The sequence below is a fragment of the Nomascus leucogenys genome, chromosome 4, assembly GCF_006542625.1.
Source record: "Nomascus leucogenys isolate Asia chromosome 4, Asia_NLE_v1, whole genome shotgun sequence".
In the NCBI taxonomy this organism is placed as follows: domain Eukaryota; kingdom Metazoa; phylum Chordata; class Mammalia; order Primates; family Hylobatidae; genus Nomascus; species Nomascus leucogenys.
The window spans coordinates 111,998,826-112,022,617 of NC_044384.1; the positions used below are offsets into that span (position 1 = coordinate 111,998,826).

The 23,792-nt window shown below is 39.7% G+C and overlaps 1 protein-coding gene across 8 annotated transcripts in view; it reads right to left on the bottom strand.

Moving 5' to 3' along the window:
- Positions 1 to 592: 592 nt before the first annotated feature.
- The window catches only part of MOBP (myelin associated oligodendrocyte basic protein), a 61,383-nt gene continuing 38,183 nt past the window's right edge, over positions 593 to 23,792 (bottom strand). For 2 of the 8 annotated variants that reach the window (XR_004029780.1, XR_004029785.1), the window contains 4 exons: positions 17,531 to 17,754; positions 8,666 to 8,749; positions 6,748 to 8,548; positions 593 to 4,944 (listed from right to left, as the gene is read on the bottom strand). Coding sequence is in view for 1 of the 8 variants with exons in the window: in XM_030812085.1 (XP_030667945.1) it covers positions 17,715 to 17,754 (40 nt within the window). In the remaining 7 variants the exon portion in view is untranslated. Of the gene's footprint in view, positions 4,945 to 6,747; positions 8,549 to 8,665; positions 8,750 to 13,607; positions 13,679 to 15,154; positions 17,755 to 23,792 lie in introns of those variants that run through there. The other 6 variants (XM_030812085.1, XM_030812084.1, XR_004029782.1 and 3 more) reach the window with 5 other exon arrangements.

Sequence of the window (23,792 nt, forward strand, 5' to 3'; positions counted from 1 at the left end):
GTCAGCTACCTTTCATTTTTCTCGGCATTGAATTAGTTGGATTTTCCCAACTATCTGTTTGCAGGTGATGGATATCTTTGTTATTTTAAGTTTTTTTGTATGTTCATTTTGGTGTTTTCTGAGGTTTGTCATTGCTTGCTGTTCACCATGCATTTTCATTGCTTTCTCTCTCCCACCCCCTCATAGTTTCAACTCAATCTCCACTGTCTTCCCAGATCCTTCAGCTCCTGAGGGCACCTTAAGACCTGCTGGCCCTGCTGGAGGACACCAGAGTGTTTCTTTTTCTACAGAAAGTATATTTCTGAAATCCACTGCCAACAGTCCATCTGTTGAATGAAGTGAATGAAGTCCATTCACTTCACCCAAGCAGCTCCTGAGCTTATTTTAATTGTTTCTGGCAGCCCTAATTTTTGGAAACTTAGATCTTATCTGTCTCTAATTTTGCTAAAATGGTGTTTAATTTTAGCATTTAACAACTCATTTGTTGCTTTCTTATGACATACAAAAGAAAGAGAAGGTTACTGATTCACACAAACATGTTTACACTGGAATTGTAATTTCTTTTCTAGAATAGCCAAAATAATACATGCCATTGACACAAAGAACAATAAACCTATATTTTATATAGTTGGATTTCTACAGGTCTTTTAACAGGTAGGAAATAGTATAGATAGACACTGACCCAAAAAATAGCAATTTAGGCCCTGCCTGGCTTTAGAAATTAGTTAGCCCTGGTTTTCAACATAGGAGTAGGTCTCAGCAGGAACAAGGAGTCCATTTATTTTCCAAAGGATTAAGCCCAGAACATTTGTGTGGTGTTGCCAATGGGATCAGGAAACTTCCAAGTCAGGAAATGTCTGGCTGAATGATATCATCAGTTCAAAAAACACAAAACTGTAGCTGGAAATTGAGGAACCCACATTGCCTGTGAGTCATTAAGTTGAAACAAGGAAGAAGAGGTGTGGTCAATGTCTGGAGTCAGACAAGGTGGCAAAATCAAGAACCCCAGGGGATGGCAGGTCAATACGCAAGTCAAGAAAGCCAGTGACTTGGGCTACTGGTTCAAATCCCTGCCACATTTCATACCAATTTTGAAATCTTGGGCCACTTATTAATGGCTTGGAGCTGATTTATTTCTTCTACAAAATTTGGATAATAAAGCCATATATCTCAAAATGTTCTTGTAAAAATTAAACATCTGAAGGGCTTCAGTGTCTGGCACATAGTATAAACACTCAGTAAATGGTGACCGCATCTTATTAAGCTGAATGAGAAGGATGATGGAGTAAATCTGGGGGGAATCAGGATCCAGCACAAACTGGAACCTGACCAGAAAAGGTTGAGAACCAGCGTTTTGCTCAATTCAGAGATTCCATCTGAAGCTGTGGCCTATGACATTTGGTCTTGTTCTGCCTGGATTTGAAGGGTCCAAGTGTGGAGTAGCTGCATTATGCCACTTTCCCTGCAAGCCTCTGTGGCTCAGCAAGTGGCCAGCACTGGCCAGACAACACATAGAAGCATCCTGGCCACTCACACAGGGGAGAGGGCAGCAACAGCAGGAGCCACTCATCCGTTAAGGAGGGCGCCTCAAGACCTGCCAGCCCTGCAGGGGAACACCAGGCAGTTTCAATTCGAGATTTACTAGGAAATGAGGGATGAGAAGTAGAGTTTGCATAGGTATCAGAATCTCAAGTGCTCTGAATATCAGCTATGTCACTTTTAGGTAGGTCTCTAAACCTTATTTTTTTCTCATCTGTAAGCTACTATTGCATTATAGGTAAATACGATAGCATGTTATCTTATAAAATACCTAACAGGGCATAACAAAGTAAATCTTTAACACATGTCAATGGAAGTGGGAAAATGGTATTTAAGGATCTGTGATGATGGGTAAGTGACTGGATGAGAACAATTCAGTTTTTTCTACAACAACAATTGGAAGCATTGGTGGTTGTGCCTGAACACTTAACAATGTCCATTGCTTGGTGAGTGTGTTCTGGTGCAGTCAAGCACCTTTAGGAGTCTGTGAACAAGTGTATGCTCCATCCAGTTGGGCCACTGTCAGAACTGTTGTGCTTTAGGGACTGCTCCCCTGAGTTCTTGTCTCCCATTTCCTCAGCATTATCACCTTGTCCCCAGAGACACCTTATGTCCCCAGGAACCTTATGGGTGCCATAAGGTTCAGATAGTGATAGCAAGAGACAGGAAGAAGTAAAGCAGCATCAAAAAGCTACATGATAGAAATCCTTGACATCTGAGTAAGGAAGCAAACCAGGGAGATAGAAGAGTGAGTGGCAGGAATGAGTGAATTGTATATGGAACATGAGTTTGACTATGAACTCACCTGCCTGTGACTATAGAAATTGACTTCAAGTCCCCAACCTGTGAAGAGAGGAATTTGTACTCCTCAAAATACCCCTAAGTTGTTTTCAGGCATTCACAACGAGGCCAACAAACCAACCCACCCCAGTAATTATCATTGAAGTCCCCCTTTTCTTCTCCTCAAGCTGACATTCACTGTCTGCAAAGGCAAGACAAGTCTCTTGTCTCATCCAGGCCCCTGTCACTCCTGTTTACTGAAGATCTAAAGATAGAACCTTCTGGATTTTTTTACATACATCCAGGATTTTTTACATACATCCAGGCAATAGGTTTTCAATGGTGTCCAGAGCAGAATGTCCCAAATCCCCACAAGCTACCTGCAGTTATTTAAAGAGCTAGTAAAGGACAGATGCTCCTATGCTGACAGCCTCCCTTTTCACCCTCTCTCCAAGGGTCTCATCTTTTCTTCATAGATATTATGAGCAAGGAGAGCAGTTTGTTTGGAGAAGGAAGCTGTCTTGATTGCTGCGAACCCATTTTAGCTCATAAGCCCCAGGGTGTGTTGTCACAGTGACATGGGAGAGAAGAGGGAAGTGACTCAGCGAGGCAACACTGACCATGGCAGGGCTCTGATCTCTCACACACCCATTCAGGATTTGCATGCATACAACACCAAAGCCCAGCTTCCTGGGTTCCTGGCTTGATCTCACCCAGTTCCCACCTCCATCACGCTGTCCTCTGGACCATCCCACAGTGCTGCTCACTTCTTGCTAACACCAGGCTCCTCCTGCCACCTCCTTCGGGGAAAGTGATTTGACCTCCTAGTTGCACATGTTCAGTGCTGTGCTAACCTGTGTTGATGACAGACCTGTTGTTAGTTGGTTGCCTTCAAATTTTGTATAAACCATAGTGTGTGTGTAAAATACAGACTTTGCAAATAAACATGTTATTATGGGCACCAATTGGTGTTAAACTGGCCATTTTCTTCGCTTATTTTATTATACATTTAGTTCTTACAGACATCAACTGGCATTATTTTGACCTGTTTTTCCACTTGATTTTTGCATATTTGGTTGTTTTAGTGCAAGTTTGTTTTTCCTTAGATATTCATGGTCAAACTTCCACCTCGGCATTTTACTTTGTTTCTTCACGTATTTCCTATACTTTATTTTTAAATCTCTTTAGGAGAAGAAGCTCAGTTACAATCTAAATTTTTGTGGAGTATTGTCCCTTTACTTTATATTTCTCCTATTACTTTTTTAACTAGCTTTGATACTTCTCCTTTACCAACATACTGTTTTTCTCTTTGATATTGACCACTTGATGTTTTGTGTTTATCACTGTCCACTTACCTAACATTTTCTGACATCTGTAAGATTTTCTTCCCTTACAGTGAGTCATAGTGAGCCCTGCTGAGGGTAGAGAAGCTGATTCTGCTTTGCCACCTGAGGCGCACAGACACGTGGTAATAAAAATAACATAGAATGAGGCTGCAGAGCCCTGCACAGAGGAAAGCACTGTTGGATAAATGGCCATAAACAACACAACATAACTTGCAATAGTGCCCACACACTACTAGTTGATAAAACTCAGTGTGGCTTTCATGGGAAGAAGCAGGCCTACTCTGTGCAGCTGCTGCTGAAAGACTAAGGAAAAGGTGTGATTTACAAATAATGCTTAAGGTCATCCCTAGCATCACTAGAAGCCCTGATTCTCTCCAATAGGCTTGCATTATTTTCTAGCAAATAAACCACATTTCATGGAGAACTCTGATATTGTGATAATGTCCTGTGACACTCCCTTCTGACTGTTTTGCCTCCTATAGAAAGAAACAACACCCTGCATTTTCAAACTGTTGATTATAAAGTCTTAAATGTAGACCTCACATAATTGGGGTTCATCAATACACAGCCTTTTCAGTAAACAATGTCGGAAATTCAGGTGCGTTTTTCAGGCAATTTTATTTCATCTTCTTTTTTGCATCCTATGGACTTATGACTCTCTGATGCCCTAATAAAAGCTTGCTTTCTCTCAACATCTAGAATTCACAGACAAATTCTGATTTTTTTTTCCCTAGCTTGAGGTATGGAATCAACTATTCTTCCAACGGGCAGTGGTTTCTCTTTTCAGAAAATTGCTTTAGAAGCCACAGGCACTAGGTCTACAAATAAGCTTGTTCCACATTCCAACTAGAATTTGTCAGGATGACAGCAAAAATATCCAAAAGCATAAATCACTGTAGGGACAGAACAGATAAAGTCTCCTTATAAAAAATGTCCATGGGTTCTTATTGACATTTCTAATTTACCTCTATTTTAATATGTTCTTTTGCCTTACTCTAATAAAAAGTTTATAAATCCATTTTTCAACCTTTGAGCAACTAATTTTTCTTGTTTTCATTAATGTTAACAATCACAAAAAGCCATACATTGTCATACCAAATCACAAGTCTAAATTTCAGTGCCACCACCCCAAAATGCAGGCGGCTCATATCTTCTCTTCTTTCTTGACCGTCAGCTCAGCCATCCTGAAACCGGCTTTACAGTGTGCAGATCCCATCAATTCTTTGGTCAGCATCAAGTTAGCACCAATATCTGAAAGGAAGGAAGCCCCAGCCTCCATCTAGATGAACACCAAAGAAACTAAGAGCTCAGAACACTCAGTATGATACATAGATACCCTGTTTGCTTAATAAAAGATAGTAACAGGCTAGGAGTGGTGGCTCACGCCTGTAATCCCAGCACTTTGGAAGGCCCAGGTGGGTGGATCACCTGAGGTCAGGGGTTTGAGACCAGCCTGGCCAACATGGTGAAACCCCGTCTCCACTAAAAATACAAAGAATTAGCTGGGCATGGTGGTGGGTGCCTGTAATCCCAGCTACTCAGGAGGCTGAGGCAGGAGAATCACTTGAACACGGAAGGTGAAGGTTACAAGTGAGCCGAGGTTGCAGTGAGCTGAGATCACGCACCATTGCACTCCAGCCTGGGCAACAAGAGCAAAACTCCGTCTCAAAAAAAAAAAAAGGAAAATATAATAAAAGGTGAATCTAGACAAATACTACTTTTCAAAGTTTCAAAAATATTTTCAGTCAATTTTCTCCATTTGAGCTCCCCAATTTGAATTTAGTTTATATTCCCTTTATATTTTTTCTCTTACTAGTGCCTTTGTATATTTATGGAGCACAAATTTTAGTAGTAAACTCTAGCTTCACAGAGGGCCATGGATATATACAGTGGCGCACTGGCATCAGCCTGTGCCAGTTGACGAGAGTTAATTGTGTGCTTCTCTTCCCAATTCTGCATCAAATTTACCAATTAAAAGACAAATGGTAAACTCCAGAGAATCATGTTCATAGTTTGAAATCTGCATTGTGGCCCGGGCGTGGTAGCTCATGCCTGTAATCTCCAGCACTTTAGGAGGCTGAGGCGGGTGGATCATCTGAGGTCCAGAGTTCGAGACCAGCCTGGCCAAAATGGTGAAACCCTATCTCTACTAAAAATACAAAATTAGCCAGGCATGGTGGTGGACACCTGTAATCCAAGCTACTTGGGAGGCTGAGGCAGGAGAATCACTTGAACCCGGGAGGTGAAGATTGCAGTGAGCCAAGGTTGCACCTTTGCACTCCAGTCTGGGTAACAAGAGTGAAACTCCATCTCAAAAAAAAAACAAAGAAAGAAAGAGAAAGAAAGAAAGAAAGAAAGAAAGAAAGAAAGAAAGAAAGAAAGAAAGAAAGGAAGGAAGAAAGAAAGGAGAAAGAAAGAAAGAAAGGAGAAAGAAAGAAAGAAAGAAAGGAGAAAGAAAGAAAGAAAGAAGAAAGAAAGAAAGAAGAAAGAAGAAAGAAAGAAAGAAAGAAAGAAAGAAAGAAAGAAAGAAAGAAAGAAGGAAAGAAAGAAAAAAGAAAGAAATCTGCATTGTGGAAATGTTTACACCATGGAAATTAGCAATCTCTATAAATTAGGCCTTTTTACCCGGAGACCCAGTTGTTGGGTATTTACGAGGAAAACTCTTTTTTCCCAAAATTTTTCCCAAAACCAGTCAAAACATCAGAACATAAAATCAGTTAACATCAAGAATTATCAGTCATATTCCAGATATTATGGTTGAGAATTCCCACTCAAGAAGTTTACACAGAGTAGCTTTTGGAGCTTTATGTAATTTTTGCAATATTTACTGGTAGTGCTCCTCAGAACCAATCCTTAAAAGATAAAAAATATAACTGGATTATAGCACCTTTTAGTTATAATATCCAAGGCACATTACATTTAGCTATCCACCCATTTCAAGTAATTGTCAGATAGTTTTGATTCATCCCCAGAAGGTTTTATTTCCACAACAGACAAACAGAGATTCAGTAGTTTCTTGTTATTAACATTTCTGGGCTAATATCTAACTTTTTGCATGAATTAATATGCACTATACTCTCACCTCCACAATCATTCCATAGCAAATGTGTGTCTTCTGGATGATGTGGAAGAGAGAGCCCAGCAAGCACTATGGGCCTGGCTTTGCCAAAATCTAAAACAGGCCAAAGGGATATTAAATTTCTTATTTGGTGTGGGTTGGGCTGGGCCAGTAATTTGTTCTCACTTACAGTGGTCTGTCATATGTTTCACCACCACCACCATCCTGCACCTCACCATGTTATTCCCGGGAATGTAATGGCCTCAGATATCCCATCGTTGGAAATGCTTCATAGTAGAGGTTACCATTTTGTTGTTTATTTAGCACCTGAATTTAGGCAAGAGAAACATTTCTACCTGAAGATTCCATGCAGTCAAATTTCCCTGCCTTTTTATTGGAATTTCTACAGAGACCCATGGTCTCCCCAAGTGAGGAAGCCAGGGCACTCAGCCCTCACCCTCCAGCTGCCTTGGGACAGTACTTGCCTGATTCCTTTTCCTGGGGGCATGACACTCTGAGCTGTATCTCATCTGGATCCTTCACTCTTCCTCCCTACTCTGTGGCATTCTCTCTCATCCTAGCCCCATACCCTGAACAAGACTTCATCTGACATTGCCCCCATATTTTTACTTGCCTCTTAAACTTGGCTAGGAATGGTTGTGCCCACTCAAGGACACAGAGCCATGGCCTTGTTGGATCTTTGGGCATCTGACTGTGCTTGGCCACACCAGCTCCTAGCACAAGACTGTTGCTGATGCTCTTTCTTTCCTCTAATCTGACTTTCCCTCTACCCTAGTACTGTCCATTTTACATCCCTCCACATTCTGCAACATTCTGTTTTCTTCTTAATTTTCCTACCTATTACTAAATGAAGGTTTGGGTGGAAGGATGTATTTCAACTCTTCCCCATTTTTCCCCAAGTCAGAAATCATCAGAAGCCACAAGAACAAGCCCAGATCCAAAATTGAACCCAAGCAAGTATTTTTGTTTCCTAAGACATATAACCTTGAAGATACCCCCAGGCTTTTCAACTATCTTTCACCTATCTCTTCAAACAAATATGTCCACCTAATATTGTTAACCATTTATATATAGCTTTTAATTTCTGTTATTTCTTCAAACCAGGAATTATTTTAAGTCTTTTTTTTTTTCCAAAAGGATAGTTTTGTTTTGGGGATACTCTTTTACTTTGTTGTCATTTTTATTCTATTGCATTATAAGAAAAGTGTGAGACCTTATGGCTTCTGCTTATTGGGCAATATGCAATATAATATTGTGTGTTGTTAAAATTTATGCATAGTATATTATATTACATTTGCCATCTACTGTTTGCTTTTTATGTTCCTTATTTTGTCCTCTAAATTTATCTATCTAATGTGTGTATATCTGATTTGTTTTACCTTCTATTTAAGATTTTTATCTATAAATATACCACAGGTGATTCACTCATTCTATTGGTGGACATTTTGGTAATTTCTCTGTATCTCTCTCCCATTTTCAATGCCAAACAATGATTCATTGAACAGATTTACGTGTACCTACTTTTTCTATGAATTCAAGTTTTCTCTAGGATGGGTGCCTAAAATTATAATTGCTTGATCACAGGTTATACAATTTTCTGCTTTGCTAGTATCCCCAGATTGCAACCCAAAGGTGTTATAATAATTTATAAATCTCATCAGTAGCTTATGAGAATTTTCCCCATATCTTTGCCAATACTTGATTTTTTTTTTATTTTTGCCACTTTGGTGGTTGTGTAACATCTTTTTTTTTTCACATGTCCCTGGAGAAAGACATGTATCTTCAGATTGAAGAAACTTGAGTCCTGAACAGAATAAATAAAAATAAATCTGTACTTAGTGACATTATAGTGAAACTTCAGAACACCAAAGACAAAGAAGAAAATCTTAAAAGCAACAAGGAGAAAACACAATTTACTTACCAGGGAAGGATAAGCAGACTGACAGCAGATCTCTCAGTGGCAATTATAGAGGTCAGAAGACAATGGGATGACATCTTCAAAGTGCTAATGGGCAGGAAAACCTGTCAAACTGCAATTCTATATGCGGCTGTTCAACCCACAGTTTTTCCCCCAGTGGTTGTATCTGTGCATCCCCAATTGGCCTCCCTCCTTTCTTCACAAATAGATACTCCTCCTTGACCAAGAGGGTGAGAGATGTCTGAAGGGTGGCAATCCCAGCCCCTCCCCCTCTTTATGATATTCACTCAGAAAACATATTTCCATCTAGGTGTGCTAAACCTTTAGATTATAATATTTTTCTTAGCCATCAGGATGCTGCAGGGATAAATTAAAACTTTCATTTCCCTTGGTTTGTACAATTGTGCTGTGGGGAAGGCAAGTCAGTCATTAATTAAGAAACTGAGGCACAGATGGGTTAAATGACTTTCCCAAACTCATACAGCTAGTGAGAAATAAAACCATGTCTCAGCCCAGTTTTTGTTACATAACTCCATGTCCTTTCCAAGATTGCAGTGTTCTTGCCCATTTTCCTGACACTTTCTTTGAGCCAGTACTCTCAAAATGCCAACAACTGGAAGGTGTATTAATTTACTAAATTTGCTCTCATGGGAAGGCATTAAAATTTAGCAAAATAATCAAGATTTAGGCTATAAGTTAAGAAGAAATATCAAGAAATTGAGTGTATGTTTACAAATCAGATGATTTCTTTTAAAAATATAAAAAAAGAAATTATGAAAGGACTAAATTAGTGGGGAGATAAACCTTGTCATGGATCAGAAGAGTTGTTATGTTTAAAAAGTCAGTTCTTCATAAATTGATCTCCATATCCAGTGCAATTCTGATAAAAATTCCAACTGGCATTTTGGTAGAAATTTACAAGCTGATTCTACTGTTTATATGGTAATGTCAATGATCAAGAATAATAAAAGAGCAATATTATAAAAGAAAAAAATCAAGACATGTATCAGATTATACTGAGAGGTGAATATACTCCAATGAAATCTTACTTTATAAATATTAACTGTAGATAAGCCTATGTAGAAATACCCATAGAAACATTGCTCAGGGCAGAGGAAAAATGATTTGTAACATCCAAGGATTTTTGATTAGTTGATTATTGTTTTGCGAAAGCCAATTTTTTGTTAGCTTAAGTAGGACCAGGCACCTTGATCATGAGAGTTACTCTGTGGAATAGTGGCAAGGGTTCTTGTGGAAGATCTGACATCGTGTCATCTACTTCTAGATACTCTGAATAATGAAGGCAGAAGACTACAGTGCATCCAAAATTCACTGGTCACAGAGGAAGGACTCTGCCCATTTCTTTTGCTCTAAATGGATGGCATTAGTTTGCATTTGGTCCTAGGCTAGCACAGAGTCTCTGGCTGCAGCCCTTCAAGTGCTTTATTCACCACTAGGAAGAAAGTCATATTTTTGCCTAAATCACAGATGTAATTATTGAATAACTGGTTGAGCTGGAGGGCAAAACCAACCTGAAAGTTTTAGGAAAGGGGTCAGCAACTTACTGCAAATCTTACAGTATATGGAACTTTTTGTGTAAAAGTTGATACTGTGTGCATCTTAAGAAAGAGAATGAGATATTTACTTTAATAATAACGACTTTTCTTACACTATAATTATCTTTTTTAAATGAATTACAAAAATGGGACATTTCTAGGCAAAGTCTGTTTATTGTAGCAGAGTAGAAAGTAAACCAAGTCCATACTCTGCCAAATCAATAGCATGGTGGCTTAAAAAGTAGATCAGAGGGGGATTTAAGGCCATGGTTTCAAGACTGTTTCCATACATTCCAGAAAACAACAGTTGTCCATATCAAATAATTGGGGGGAGAAATGAGGGACAACATCAAGGTGTAAAGCCATGGTTCTTGCTCTTATGAGGTTTACATTCTAGTGGTGGAGACAAGTAATAATCAAGTACCCAAATAAGTATAAGAGTAAATGCAAATAGTGAATAGTGCTACGAACATGTGAATAAGCAACATTTTTTTTGTTTTACTGTATGAGCTCTATCTACATGCAAGCTTTATGCTAATTGCTTAATGTGTTTGTTATTAATTTGTCTTCACTTGTAAAATGAAGCTTAGAGACCTTCAGTCCCTTGTCCAAGGTCACACAAGTAATAACCTTCAAACAGGAATTCCACCCTTGGAGACAGAATGCACCAGGCTATAGGTCAGCACCCTTATCAGGGGTCATTGCTGGTGGCTTGACGGTGGGAAACTGCATAAGTCAGAGCAGAGCTGGTTTGGGAAAAATCAGAGTTAGCAGCCAGGGACAAGATCTGGAGAGAGAAAGCAGTGAAGAGGGTATCAAGTCCAGAGCAATAAAAATATAGAAAGGTTGTTAAGTAGCTCCGCTACAAATCTATAAACCAAGATCTTCTGTAAATTTAAGTTGTAAAAAAAAAAACAGATATTGTGATCAGAGATGTATGCATTGAGGTGAAGAAAGAGATGGAAAGTAGGAGTTAGAAGAAGAGAAAGAGGTGGCAGTACAGATTGTTTGGAGGGGCATGGAGAGGCTGCAGTAAATAGAAGGCTGTGGTCTCTTTCTGCCCCTAACTGCTCCTGCCCCACCCCCTACCTACTGAGGCAGTGAGCAAATCAGATAAGATCTCAAGTCTCAGAAAAAAGCTGCAGTTTAGGAAAATAATGCAGTTGTAGTTATGAATAAATATACTAGACAGCTAAAAGCACTTGACCTTTGAGTCAGAGGAGAAAACGCATAGAAAAGGAAATGAACTAGATGATTTGAAAATAAAGAGTCAACTGGCAGATTACCATGGTAAAAAGATGAAAAGTTAGGGTCATCAGACAATGCCAAAATCCACGTTAACAAGAATTGGAAAAAAAAAAAAAAAAAAAGATGCCATTTACAGTCTAAGCCAAATAATGAAGTATCAGCAAGGCATCAGCTGGAAGAAAAAAATTTTAAACTTGGAAAATGATTTTTTAACTGCTGCCAGCCAAAGCTCTAGTTGAAAATAAATGCAAAATCTGGCAGCTGGTAGTAGAGATCCTTAATGATCTCCATGAGCAGAAAACTAAGGCTTTGCTAAAGGATCTGACTCAGAAAGCTCATAAGCCCCAAGAGAAAGAACAGAAGCTGTCAGCTACAGGAGAAAGGAATGTTCACAAAGAATTCAAAAAATGCAGGGTGAATTATAGTAAAAACAGATTATGTAAAAATCTGTTGAATCTCCATGAGAACAAAAACAGGGCAGGATACCAGGCTTTTTCTTCTGCCTGCATCAAGATTTCTTCCTGGAAAGAATCGAGATGCTGCCTTCCTAAGACAAAAATTACAGGTAGCAAACCCAAAGATGGATGTGCTTAAGAGATCAGAGAAATAAAATCTAATCCAGGAAGATCCACTAAATAACTTCCATCCATAAGAGGTCCTAGAAGCCAGCCTGGCTCCCATAGGATACCCCTGTGAGTGCTGAGGTGTTCTAATCCCCACTATGCCATCCATCTGTTCTTGTTAGGAAAGAGGTCTGCCTAGCAGTGAATTGGTTGTGAATGGACTTCCACCTTGGAAGAGAAGGATATATAAGTGTAAAGAAAAACTTTACCCTTTGATCTGCATGTAAACATGATTGAATTAATAAATAGAATGTCTATTGAGTCCCACTTTCTCTGAATGACAGACTGCCCAACTCTCCTTGATGGTGGATGCAATAGGATTATCTCCATTGCATCATTAATCAAGTAGAACTGCCTGGAGTTAGCATGGGCCACCACCTGAGCCAGAGAAGTATTTTCAGTGTATTTCAGAGACACTCTAATATTGACCCTGGTATGGTTTCATTAATAGAGAATGGCCCAACAGCTCTTTCTTTCTGCATGAAGGGTAGATTTGGTTAATGCTGATGTAAATAACTTCCCATCTTTATCAGAAATACACATCGGCCGGGCGCGGTGGCTCACGCTTGTAATCCCAGCACTTTGGGAGGCCGAGGCGGGCGGATCACGAGGTCAGGAGATCGAGACCACGGTGAAACCCCGTCTCTACTAAAAATACCAAAAATTAGCCGGGCGTGGTGGCGGGCGCCTGTAGTCCCAGCTACTCGGAGAGGCTGAGGCAGGAGAATGGCGTGAACCCGGGAGGCGGAGCTGGCAGTGAGCCGAGATTGCGCCACTGCACTCCAGCCTGGGCGACAGAGCAAGACTCCGTCTCAAAAAAAAAAAAAAAAAGAAATACACATCATTAACTCATCACAGGAAGGACTTCCACCACCATCAGTCACCTTCTCAAACATGGACCCAGATGTTCTTCCTCACCCTTACTTCCTGGTGATTTTAAACCTCCTAACTAAAGGACCAGCATCCCTGCTGAAGGAACTTAGGAAACTTACACTCTCTTGATCCAAGAGAAAACTTTCTTTCTAGACCCCAGTAACTTGGCATTATTTACCTTTCCCTCTACAAAATCCTTGCACCTTTTGGGTTCTAGGGAGGAGCCCACCAGCCTCTCCAGATACCACTACTGGGTCCCACAGATCCCCAGCCTCAAGTTGTGAATTGACTCTTAAGAGAGTGCATATGCTTCAAAATCCAATATGAATGTTGGTAATTAGATTTAATACTTTTTTAGAACTGAGCTTTATTAAGAGATCTTTTTGAGCCAAATGATCGAATAATGATAGATAACTGATTTGCTATGAAATAAGGCCACTACTTAAGCTGTAGCTTCCTGTTTTCTCCACTCTCCTCAAACTTATTTTATGTTTACCAATGTCGTTTATATGTCATTGTAGCTTATGCAACAGAAATGGATTTTAGTGCCATGTAAAATATAATACTTTTACATAAATTTGCTTAAAACTAAAAATATAGGAATAATTATCAGGACTGTTTCCTCATCTGTGTTCTTTTGCTCACCTGTACTTTGGATAAACCCAGTCAGCTGATCAAAGTCAAAGCACTGAACTTGATGGTAGGTAAACTGTTGCCTAAGAGGAAATAAGTAGTCACTGAAATACCAGTCAATTAAACTCAAACCTATGATGTCAAATAGTACACTCTTTAATTCAGTAAACCATTTAGAAAACCACTAACATAATGATTCTATCAATATTTGTTGCATTTGTGAAAATGTAGTCACACTCTTTTTGTTCCAGTGGAATCCTTTATCTGTATGAAGTCAGAAGTCAGCATAGACACTAAACACTACTTTTGTTGATGTGAAGGTGTGGCCTGAAGTCCTGCTGGCTCCACCTTCCTCTTATCTCATACAGTGGGATCTCCAAGTACCCCAGGGTACTCTAAACCAATCTCTGTTTAGAAAATTCTAGGTTGCTGCATCATGGTAGTAAGGTAAAGGTCATGGTTTCAGTGGCCATGGGGGTCATGACAACCTCTCTCATTTCCCATTTACAAACACAAAGCATCCTGTGATGTAAGGTGAATGCATAGTTGATGCTCAATAAGAAGTTATTTTATCACTCCCCTTACCCAACCATTCCTGCAAGTGTATACCTCTACTACAATAGAAAGAGTGAGTATGCAAATTTTCTCCAAGTAACAACTGCACACCTGACCCTTGGGTCAACAGTATCATCTTTGTCCACTAAGGACACTTCATTTTATTCAAGCAGAGATACTAAGTACCTGGTAATGGTGTTATTAGCTGGACAGAGACATGTATGATGGAGTCAGGCAGGAAGCCCTCCCAGGGCCCTTCCAGCCCTGAGTTTCCACATTTTCTGGTGTAAGCACAGCAGCCTAGATGGACAGGGAGCAAATTACTATCTCAGAGTACAGGTCCATCTCCCTGTAATCTGTTGGAATTTTTACTGCTTCCCTTCATCAAAGTTTCCTCATGAATCTTTATTCACTGGGAAATTTAGACTCTGCATTTCTTTCTCCAACTCTTATTCCTTCCACCTGAAACCATACGAGCCTCAAGTTTAGATCTGGGATTTAGATCTAAATATGAAGTTGTAGGCAAAAATGTAGTGGCAAAATGTTATCTTGAATTTTAAATAAATAAAAATATAAATTCATCTGGAGAAAGAATTATATAGGTCATTTCAAAGATGTGAGTTGAAATGATTTCTTTATAACTCTCTCTCCCATCCTCACGCCTCTGACCCCAACACCATCATCCACATTGTGAACAGGCTGCCTCATCTCCTACTTTACAGAGGAAATCAAAACCACAGGCAGAAACTGCCTCAAGGTCCTGCTACTAAGTCTGCAAATCCACCAGAATCTACATTCTCCTTTTCTCCTTCCCTCTTTTCCAGTGAAAAGGCACCCCTGCTCCGTGCCTGATCCTCTCACCTGAGCCTGATTTGGCCCCCTCAACCGTCCTATACGGTCACCAACAGTTCCTTGTTGCTAAATACAATAGACACCTTTGACTTCTTAAAAATATCTGAACTTTCGAAAAAATATTCCTATAAAAAACAACAAACAAACATTCATTCCATCAATAAGTGTTTATTGAGTTCTTACTAGTGTTAGGAACGTGGGGGGAGGGGGGAACTGTAGCAAGTAAACAGGTGTTGGCAATCATGGAGTTTACATTAGGAGGGGAAAAGAGCCAAGCATTAAACAAGTAAATAAATGAATAGAATAGTTCCAGAGGGTGACAAGTGCTATAAAGACAACCAAACTTAGAGTGATCAAATACAGTAACTACGGAAACAGCACCAAGTTTTCAAGGGAAGCACCTCTGAGATGATATCTGAGCAGAAGGCACCTGGCCAAGATCTTGGACCAGAGTATCACATGTGGAATGAACAGCAAGAACAGAGTTCCAAGATGGGCACAAGCACCGAGAATATATCACAACATACCGTTTATACGCACAAAAAGAAAGAATAGAAAGAAGGCAAGAAAGTGTAGTCTTGCTGGGTAGGGAAAGAGCTTCTGAATCAAAAGCAGAGTGAACCAAGTCTGGAAGAACAATGAACCTTGTCCCCTGTGGGTTAGGTCATGGCCTCTCCTCCCTTCCAATGGCCTCCTAAGTAGAAAAGCGCTGGAGAGGTTGGGGAGGAGTGTGCAGAAGGATTCATTGCTTGCATATTTTCGCTCTTCAATCCCAACTTTGGGAGCCGATAAACCATGTAGCTAAGTTTGGGCCCAAAACAAGCCAGGAAGACTCCTAGAGTAACCCCAGCTGGAATTTGAATAGAGATGGATTCACTCCAACCCCTCTTTTCCCACCGCCCCAACTCTGAGCTGAATAGGGAAGGCAGTCCAAAAGGCGATCCTGCAAGGCCGTTGCTGAGGATATAGTACAGCCCTAAGTCAAGGCCAGGCCCCTGAAGGGAGTGTGTCAGCGTACAGTCATCTCATGATCAGCCTCAGTGGTCAGGCTCCTCAGGGACTTGGAGAAGTCCCCAGTATTTGTGTGTGGGAGAGAAAATGAGAGCCCAAAGACATTCTCTGAAAGCTGTTTCCTGACACACACACACACACACACACACACACACACACACACACACACACCAGTCCACAGGAGCACAAGGTGATCTAAGATCCTCCACTTGACCCAGGGGAAAACTCCCTCCCTGCAGCATGTGTTTGTGTGTAGGGGATGTGGTAGATTCTGGTGGAGTGAGGATCGGGGTTAGTTCCTATGGCCCTGACCAAGAGGCCATACTAAAGATCAAAGTGCTCCACAAGAGTTTTGGGCTATAGATAGTGGGAGAAAAACAGAGAGAAGAGATGGGAAGTCAGTGCCCAACCCTGTCCCATTATAATTGGGTTCAAACCCCCTCACATCAGGAAATGGCCTCCTACACAGAGAGAAATCTTGGACTGCTTAACCTCCTATAAGTCACCCCTTTCCACACTTAACTCTCTTCTCCCCCAAGGCAAAGCTCCTCTCCTATTTTTCCTGATCTCACTCCACGATCAAATGAAAATGTGGAGAGGCCAGCCAGGGAAAGCACTGCGGGGACCAGGCCTCAGACTTTCCCAGGAATTAGGGGGTTAGATGTGGAAATAGGAACTCTGAGCACCACTTCTGGTGGCGAAGTGCCATAAGGCCATGAGCCTGTGTCCCGAGGTGGGGTAGGGTCGGGGGGAAGCAGCCCTGTATCCAGGATCACTTGGGAGAGGAGCTGGGGATAGGGCATTGTGGTTGAAGCCAGACAACATTCCCAAGGTCATACAATTTGAAAGCAGTCAATTCTAGAGTTGGGATAGTTCAGATGGGCTGAGCAAGGCTCAAAGGCAGTGCCTTAGAGGACTTGCTCTCACCCCAGCTGGGCTAGGAGGAGATGTTCAAAAAGCCTCATGTAAGGTCGGAGACAAGGGCCTGAGGAGTGGGAGAGAGCAGCTTTTCAGGCCTTTTCTCTCTGCTTCTGACACAATTCATTGGCTACATCTGACACATGGATTTCGACAACTCCTACATTCTCTAGGGATTTCTTTGCATCTCTGGATCATATGGCAGCCTAATATCTTACTCAGAAAATGACTTGGATCTTCCCCAGAGCCAATTATAGCTCTGACTATGGGCTGGCAGGGAACTAATTAAGGAAACCAAATGGCACAGAGAAAGAGAGAAATCCAGCTAGAAATTAATTACAAAGGAGAAAGTCAAAAATTAAAAGTTGAGCTCAGCAACAGGATGCCAGGGATAGAAGGGAATATTTGGAGGACAACATGTGGGTTGGCACTTGAGCCACCTGACCCTGAGCCATGAAAGACCCTGGAGGCCTGTGCATATCCTGGAGAAGAAAGGACTGCAGGTGAAACAAAAAGAACTGTGCATTAAGCTCTAGAGCCTACGGGTGCTGCTGGAACCCCCTAACTGGAGTACAACACACAGAGATAGCCCTGCTCACCTCCGGGCAGGCTGCCCTGAGGCCCCCATGCCATGGGGACCATGAGCATCAGCAGTTGCCGCATCAGCAGGTGTTTGCCCCTGCATAATATTTGAAGCCAGATAATTTCATCCAGGGGTAGATGGGTTGTGAAGCAATGAGTCCAGGAGCCGAGGCCGTTCATTCACTTTAAACTCCTCCTTGGTCACTTCTTCTTTGGGGTCGGCCTGATCTTCCTTTTCAATCTGGTTTACAAAGAGAAAAAGAAAAACACATGACATAGGTAGGTGATGTATAGTCTCTCTCTTTCTCTGTGCTCAGTTAATATAATTGTGGATTTTGAGATTACCTTTGAGGTTATTCTGCAAAATCCCTCTCTTTAATTTCTTAATTCTGGTAGTCTCTGGCCAAAAATAATGTGATAATATTTTTTTCTTGGCCCGAGCCTAGGAAAGATATTCTTTAAGAGTTCTATTTTATGTATAATTATTGCTTTTCTGGTTAATCATTGTAGATAATTTTGAAACATAGAAAAACACAAAGGAAATTAAAGTACACCCACTCCTGGAAAAAAATTTTACTACTTATAGACGTAAAGATGTGAACGTACATACATATACACATAGAGTATATGCACTTATAAAATTGTGAACATACTGACATGTTTCCACTTTGATGGGGGAACAAATCATGTTCAAGAAGGAGATAAACAACATCCAATAAAGACATTAAACATTATAAGTATGTGGCCCAGACAAGCATTGCCTGCAAGCTCACCCAACTGAAACGTTGTGTGATATCAGCTTTAATTTATTTAGACAGCAGAACTCTATGTGACTGCCTTTGAAATGAGGCTATGTCAAATAGTTTCAGTACATCATCAAAGTTCTTAGTTTAAAAAACAAATACACAAAAACCAAAATGCATGCATTAGGAATGTCACATAATTTTATTCTAGAGACAAAACTTATGAGGATCACAGCTTTTGTGTAATTTGGAAAGTTTTTAATATTAGAAATAAAATTTATATTCAGATATTAGCAATACCTTTTTAAAATCCCAAATGATATATCAAGCTAGCAAAGCTGATACCCTTCAAACTGGATTGAGGATACCAGAAAAAAATAAATGCAGAAATATGTTATTAAAACTTGTAGAGTGAATTGTAGCCTGGAAGGTTGGAACACATCCCTTGAAATTTGAGGAAGGAATCTCTTTACACTTTCTGGATTGCCTGTATGACCTTCAGACATGTGGCAGCCTGCATGTTTTCGAACACCCCATGGATACTGCTGAATATAAAACCCAGGTGCTGAGACTAGCACGGAAGCCCACAGATCCCAGGCATCACCCTCAGCAAGTATCTCTGCAATCAGCGACTGTGGCATCCTAGGTAATATGAGCATTTAATTATCTAATTGGCACTTTACTAGCAATAGCAGCCACATTGATGGTAATGGGGGTGACCAGTTTATATAGTAACAGCCCCTGAACTCCCAATCAACCAGGGAAGGCAATTGAGTTGGAGATAATATGCTAGTAGGTAGGGTTAAATGACACAATGTATCCATTAAATAATTGTTCCAATAATACCGACTTACCTAGTACTATAATATGATGAACTAATGAAATAGATAATATCCTCATTTTACAGATGGGAAAAATGTGACAGAATAAGTAATTCAGACACAGGAAATCCACAGGCAGCAGAGCTCAGACTCAAACCTTTTCAATTCATGCCTTTTTTTTCCATCTTAATTTCCAATTGTCGGAACGATGCCAGCGCCCTTGCCCTTCTCACTGTGCCAGACTGACTGCAAGTGTATTTATAGGGCTCATTCCATCAATAACATCACCCAGGACCTGAGTGAGGCCCTGGGGGGATGAGTGTAAGATTCTCTGATCCTGACTTATGCATACTCCATCCAGCAAGGAAGATGGACACGTAAGTGAACTGATCAGCAAAGATGTTCAAATTATAGCAGTGGAAGTATCAAGGGAGCTCACAGAAAGGAGCTCCATCTGCTCAGCAAGAAGTGTGAAGGCTCTTAAGTCAGAGGGCTATGCCAGGACCCCTTATCACTGCCAATAATGATGACTCTTTAGACTCTGCTTCTACAAAATACCCCACATCATTCACCCTGACAAACCCAAAACAGGAAAATAACAGGTCACTAGTACAGAAAAGTCATGTCCTATATAAAATTCTCTAGTCATCGTATTGTAGCACAGCTTTGAAAGGTTAAATTATAAAGACTGCCCACATAGCTGAATAGAGGAAACAGATAATTCAGGGCCATGTAGGGTTCGAGAAGAAAGTGTCATAAGTCTTTGGCCCACACATGGACAACTACCACATGACTGTTCTTCAAGATGTTAACTCCCTCCAAGACCAAGATTGTCCCCCAGTGTGAACTGAAATTGAATCCACCTTGTAAATCCATTCCCTAGAGCTTTGGTAACCATCTCTCATAACCATTAAGATGACATCAGGCAATTTTGAACAATTACCACCATAGTAATTCTAATAGTATTTAGGACCTCTGTGATTCTTTACATCCAAAGAATGCTCGTGCCAATTTTCTATTTTGATGATACAGTACAACAGTCAATAGGCCATGAGGAAAGTTGAGCCATATCTTGAAATGAGGATATAAAGAAAGCACAGGAATAAACTAACAACCCAACCTAAGCACCCTGTGTTATTAGGCTTGGGCCTTCAGGCTGTAATCCCTTGCAATAAGCCAGAGAGCCAATTTGGCAAGAATTTAATCTTGTTAAAATATTTCTCTAAAAATTAAATGTTTTAAACAAAATAGCAGTTCAAAACATATACAAAAAATAGGCATACAGATTGAAAAGAAAAATATCAAACTGTCTCTATTCAAAGACAACATAAGTTGCAATATAGAAAACCCTAGAATCTACCACAAAAAATCTAGAATAGGTAAGTTTAGCAAAATCACAGGATCCATGATCAACATACAAAATTCACTTATATTTTTATATACTAGCAATGAACAATTAGAAATCAAAATTGAAACAGAATGCTATTTTTGATATCACCAAAAAGCATAAAATCTTAGGTACAAACCAAACAAAATATGTGCAAGATCTATGTACTAGAAACTACAAAACAAAAAAAGACCTAAATAAATAGAGAGATATACCATGTTCATGAATTATCAGACTCAGTATTGTTATAGTTCTCCCCAAATTGAGCTATAAGCTCAACACAATTCCTTTCAAAATCCTACCATAATATATTGTAGAACCTGATACAATGAAAATTTATATGGAAAAGTAAAAAAGCTAGGAAATTTTTTACCAGAACAATTTTTTTAAATGAAGAATGATGTTGGAGAATTCACACTAACTGATTTCAATACTTACTACTAAGCTACAGTAATAAAGTATGGCTTTGGTGAAAGGAAAGATATATAAATTAACAGAAAAAATAGAAAGTCTAGAAATAAACCCATAAATATATGATCAACTGATTTATGGCCAAATTGCAAAGGTAATTCAGTGGAGAAACTTTTCAACAAATGATGTTGAAATAATTACAAAAAAATTGAGCCATATGCAAACCATATACAAAAAAATTGAACCTCAATTCATACTTCACACCATTACAAAAAAATAACTTAAAATGGATAATACTGTAAAAGTAAAACCTAGAATTTAAAATTTCTACAAGAAAATATCTTTGTGACCTTGAATTAGAAAAAGATTTCTTAAATACAACACAAAAAGCATGACCCTGCTGGGGGTCCCTGGGGAACAGTGTAGACCTGTACATCAGTATCTCATCTGTATCTCATCAGAAAGGTGAAGAAACTGGGGTATCAAAAATAAAAAATAATAATTTTTTTATTTTTAAAGACCAGTGTGATAGTAAAATTTGATAAATTTCACTTTGTCAAATCTTTGGCTCTTCACAAAACACTGTTAATAAAATAAAAAGGCAAGTCACAGACTTGGAGAAAATGCTTGCAAAACATATTGTTTATAAATGTCTTGTATCTAGAATATTTTTAAACCCCTCAAAATACAATAATAAAACAATCCGATTTTTATATGTAGAAGATTTAAGCAAAGATTTCACCAAATAAGTGTCTTTGGTGGATTATCTTTATACTCATTAAAAGATGCTCAACTTCACTAGTCATTACGAAAATGCAAAATTAAAACTACAATGAATACCTTTACGTACCTATCAGAATGAATAAAATTTTTAAAGCTGGCAGTACCAAGTGTTAACAATAAGCCCAGGTTACTGGTAGGAATGCAAAATGTTACAACTTCTTTGGAAAATAATTTAGCTGTTTCTTAGAAGTTTAAACAAATATCTACCATATTACCCAGCATTACCAGTCCCAGTTATTTACCCAATAGAAAGGAAAACTTATGTTCACATAATGTTCACAGCTTTATTCATAATCACCAAAACTGGAAACAAACGTCTTTCAACTGGCGAGTAGCAAACTGTGGTATGTGAATCCATATACACACACACACACACACACACACACTCACACACATATGTGCACGTATGTATATACATGTATGCACATACATATAAACATACACATATAGAGAGAGAGACTATATGGATGCATATGTATATATACTATATACATATATACTGTATATGGATGCCTATATATATAGTTGTGTTCATCCAAGGCTGGGGTTTCCCCAGGGGTATAAGACAGATATTCAGAAGGCAAGGGATTCTAGGGTATTTGTGAAAGAGATTAAAATGTTGGGGCCCAGCGCGGTGGCTTACACCTGTAATCCCAGCACTTTGAAAGTCCGAGGTGGACAGATCATGAGGTCAGGAGTTCAAGACCAGCCTGACCAACATAGTGAAACCCTTCTCTACTAAAAACACAAAAATTAGCCAGGCGTGGTGGCACATGCCTGTAATCGCAGCTACTCAGGAGGCTGAGGCAGAAGAATCACTTGAACCCAGAAGGCAGAGGTTGCAGTGAGCCGAGATCACACCATTGCGTTCCAGCCTGGGCAACAGAGCGAGACTCCGTCTCAAAAAAAAAAAAAAAAATGCAACAACATGGTTCAAAAGCACTATGTTAAGTAAAAGAAGTCAGACTCAAAAGGCTATAATAATACGTAATTCCACTTATATGGAATCTTAGAAAAGGCAAAACTATAGGGACAGAAGATAGGTCAGTGGTTACTATGGGCTGGGGAGTTGACTGCATAGGTGAAATATAAGGAAATTTTGAAGGATAATGAAAATATTCTATATCTTACTTGTGGCAGTAGTCATAGGACTATGTGCATAGAAATGTATGCCAAAAGAGTTTAATTTTACCACATGTAAATTATACTTCAGTAAGCCTGATACATGTGAAGTATGTGTGTGAGCATATAAACTACATGTGCATACATGACATTTTTGAGGTACATGCTTCCTTTTTTGTCTGAATGCATGCAATTGAACTATAACTGCCCAAAGGAAAATGCTTAGTGATAGGATAAACACAATTCTGCTTATACCGAGCTACTATTGTCCTGCTGTGTGCTTTTCTCCAGTGATGCTTAGCTGTCCAAAAACAAACATGGTGAAGCCAGTTAGTTGGGTACATCAAAGGCTGGGGTTTTCCCAGGGGTGTAAGACAAATATTCAGAAGGCAGGGGATTCTAGGGTATTTGTGAAAGACATTAAAATGTGGGGATATCATTTCTAATTTGGAAAGCGAGGAAAGTGGAGTCTGATAGATGGAGATAAAAATGGAGGAGTCAGAGCACTGGAGGCACATGGTAAAGTTTAAGAACAGTTGCTGTGAGGGCATTTGGCAAACAAGTTGGAAGAGAAGCAGAGTGTGGATGTGGAGTTGTGTGATTCCACTGATAATTTCAGAGGTGGCAGTCTGTTTCCTTCATTGGAGAAGGAGCTCCTTAAGAACAAATTATTTATATACAGCTCTGTTGAGCTGAGCTCAGTCAGCCCTAACTACTGCCTAGAAGCCTGGTCTCTAACATTCCAGGTGTACCCTAACCTTCTCAAACTTCTAGCTCGCTCATTCTCGGGCATGACCTGCCTCTATCTTAATGCCTATTAATGGGTCTCTCTCTACTTTGCACAATCTAACAGCTTTTCTTGTTCCCATCAAAGGCCATATGTGCTATGGAGGAGCCTTATTTTATCAACTACCTCTATTCCCTCTACTTTGTTTCTAGCTTGATCTCAATCCTGCACCCCTTCCCATCAGAAAGTCAAATTGGCCAGCATTTATATGCAGGGGAAAATTGG